Genomic DNA, 3,074 nt, shown 5'->3' with positions numbered 1-3,074 from the left:
CTAAATTTTAATGAAGTTGAGATACTTTTGGTGAAATGGAGGGAGAAATCTTTAAGATCCGGCTAGAGCTAGAGCTAGAGGATACCAGGAGGGACCGCATGAGCTAGCTGAGACCGACCACGATCGGTCGCCCGAATCGGAGCGTTTTGAGCGTTTGACTCTTGTAGGCGTTGGGATGCTCGAGTGATCCACCTCGTTGTCATGAAAGATCCTATAGATGGAACGCTTGGCTCCCGCCTCGTTGGCAGTTAGCACGGCAATCATGCAATCTGTTATTTGAATCTTGTACCATACAGCCAGATAGAACGTAGAGCCTGAAATGATACCATGTTAGAACTGTACAGTTTGTGACGAGATTGTGTGACTCTGGATGCGTACTTCTATATAACTATATAGTATGTATGCGCCACTTCTATATAACTCTGGAAATAGAGGCAAGTTGTATGCGCCACTGAAACTGTGTGGGCTCTCCCATCTCTATGACTATATAGTATGTGTGTGGCTATATGTGTGGAGTATGTGCTCCTTTTGTCATTTCCACTTACTAGTATATGATTCGTGCAGACTACTAAAAGCTCACTAGATTGGAACTCTCCTCAAGAAAGGAACACAAGGTGATCTCCACAAGTACGAAACTCGGTAGCCTCAACGTTGAAGAAAGCAGACGAGAATCCTTCACAATCTGATGGCTATCCTCATATCTTCCGTTACTTCCAAAGCCTTGGTGCCATACATTCCAGATGTTTCTAGGCAGCAACGGGACAGGGGTATATCTTTATCAGCTCAACGCCGGCAGACCTCTGCCGGCGTAACCATGAAGCCTTGGGGCATTAACCGTGACCAGCCGATAAGAAGAGCAACACAGTAAGTGCATGCTGTGTTATATACATGTGTCCCGCTCTAAGCTTCTTGTTCTTAGGACGAAGTAACTATAGCACATACCGTTTGCTCTCTTCTTTTTCTTATAGAAAATTTCACCTGTTTTGTTCCAGAATCCGTGCAGTTGGTCCACTAGGCCCCGGAGAACTGGCAGCAGGAGGCAATTTCTCATTGCCCGACCTATTTAGCAACATACCTTCATGGTGCGTGCGTTCAGAAAATATATAGTTGCATACGTTTCTTCTTTCTTGTGCACATATATGTCGATCTGTTTCATCAATCTCCTTCCCATATTCACAAGCTATATATGAGATTCTCAGGGTCACATTTGTCGTTGGTGCCTTCTTTGCTGCAGTACCTTTTTACAGACAGCTGAGAGTAATGGAAGGTAACTCGGAATCAGATATACCCCTGTACACACTCGTGTATTATTTGGATCTTTAGGGTCCATATTGATCTCAGACTCTCTCTTTGTCTGTGTGTGTGTGTGTGTAATAACAACGATTCAATAGATAAGGTGCAGCAGACGGCAGAGGCGGCAATCCAGATGATCGACAAGGTGGCGGAGGCAACTGAAAAAATTGCCGAAGATGTCGCTGAAACATTTCCCGAGAATAAAACCCTAAAGAAGGCAGCAACCAAGATCAAGGCCATCGCAGATGAGATCGAGGAGGATGTTGACAAGGCTGAGGCACTACTTCGTAAGGTTAGGACTTCCTACTGATTTTACTTCACTAGCTCATGGTGCAGCTGTGCAATACCTGGTAGCTGATAATGTGAGAGACATGCATCCATGTTAAAGACCATTCTCTAAAAAAAGAATTTGGTATAATTATCAAAGGATTTGGATCTTGAGGAAATTTTCCAGCGTTTGATTCACATAAGTACAATCTTTTGGAGTTCTTATAAAGGATTGTTTTGCGCTCTTTTCATTGAGGATTTTTTTTCTTCTAGTCAAACCTCGTGTTGCAATTTTTATTTTGTTTTTATGTTTCAGCTCTTGATGCAATTTCATGTAGTTTTTCGATGCTATAGGCTCCAGCAGTATACTATTTTTCAACTCCAGTTTTTCATATACCTATCATATGTTCTCTCAATCTTACAAATCAAATAGGAAAAAATCACCTTGGCTCATAGGACTAGATGCAAAAAAAAAAAAAAAAAAAATAGCAAAAAAAATCAGGAAAAACTCTCAGCTGTACATCTACATATTCTAGGCGTGCAGATAATGTTTCATGGAAAAAAAACATACTAATTTTTAGTGCTACAAAATGCATTTTCACTAGACATTATTTTGTCATTTTTCTTCCAGCACTATATTTTTGTTTTCTTTGCAAAATATTTAAGAACAAGTAAACAACAAATGTACATGTATTTTTGTAAAATGTGTTTTTTTTAATGGAAGAATCTAGTCCGGCGAGAGGCAAAATAGCACCTCCTTCAAAGAGGTCCTAATATAAGCAATCTTCTACTTGCGTAATTTAACGTGTAAATACCAACTGAAATGAACCCTCCTTATATAGGACTAAAGTAAACTGTTCTGTACTGAGTAATCCGTAAAAAATAGATTGAGCAAAACATGTGGTGCTTACTATGTGAAGATGTTAATTGATATATCCTACATACATTAAACTATTTAATTTTCTTCCCTGGTTCAATGCAGATTGATCAGCTAGAGGAAAAGATGGATAAAGTAGTTGATTCCTTTACGGAGAAGAAGCCGGAGAGAAAAAACCCATGAGGTTGAGGCAAATGGGGCCGCGAAGAAAAGCAACACTTACTAGTAGTAGGTGTTAAAAAAGTAGAGGGAAATTCATGATTCATTGTCATTATTTCGATCGCTGTATATTTGCAGCCTGAATCTTCTTATCCTGAAAGGAAATGATCAACTGGTAACGCCCGATCTTGTTTTAGAAGCTATCGTGCTGACTGATGTTCTTGCATCCATCCATGGCTGCCAAGGAAGAGGGAAGCGTACTAAAAAGTTTAGTATTCCCTCCGATTCGTTTAAAAATAAGTACCAGCGTAGACATGTTTTTCTGTAGGAGTTTTCAATTTTTTATAGATACGGATATATCTCTAACTAAAATACATCTAGATATATATATATGTATCTAAACAAAACACTTATTTTTAAACGGAGGTAGTATGTCTTTTAGGTGTGGCTAGGACTCAGGTGAGACCTAAATTAATTC

The 3,074-nt window shown here is 39.5% G+C and overlaps 1 protein-coding gene across 2 annotated transcripts; it reads left to right on the top strand.

Moving 5' to 3' along the window:
- Positions 1-352: 352 nt before the first annotated feature.
- LOC124688303 lies at positions 353-2,790 on the top strand. 2 transcript variants are annotated; one of them, XM_047222005.1, is made up of 6 exons: positions 353-459; positions 565-864; positions 993-1,082; positions 1,200-1,267; positions 1,392-1,585; positions 2,543-2,790. In XM_047222005.1, exons 2-6 carry the CDS (start codon positions 686-688, stop codon positions 2,618-2,620), a joined length of 609 nt encoding a protein of 202 aa, XP_047077961.1. In that variant the 5' UTR covers positions 353-459; positions 565-685; the 3' UTR covers positions 2,621-2,790. The 2 variants fall into 2 exon arrangements, with proteins under 2 accessions (XP_047077961.1, XP_047077954.1); XM_047221998.1 differs by having other exon boundaries at positions 364-490.
- Positions 2,791-3,074: the final 284 nt, after the last annotated feature.

Source organism: Lolium rigidum, chromosome 1, assembly GCF_022539505.1.
Source record: "Lolium rigidum isolate FL_2022 chromosome 1, APGP_CSIRO_Lrig_0.1, whole genome shotgun sequence".
NCBI lineage: Eukaryota > Viridiplantae > Streptophyta > Magnoliopsida > Poales > Poaceae > Lolium > Lolium rigidum.
The sequence above is the reverse complement of the archived record's forward strand: the minus strand, read 5'-3'. Positions and strand labels throughout refer to the sequence as shown.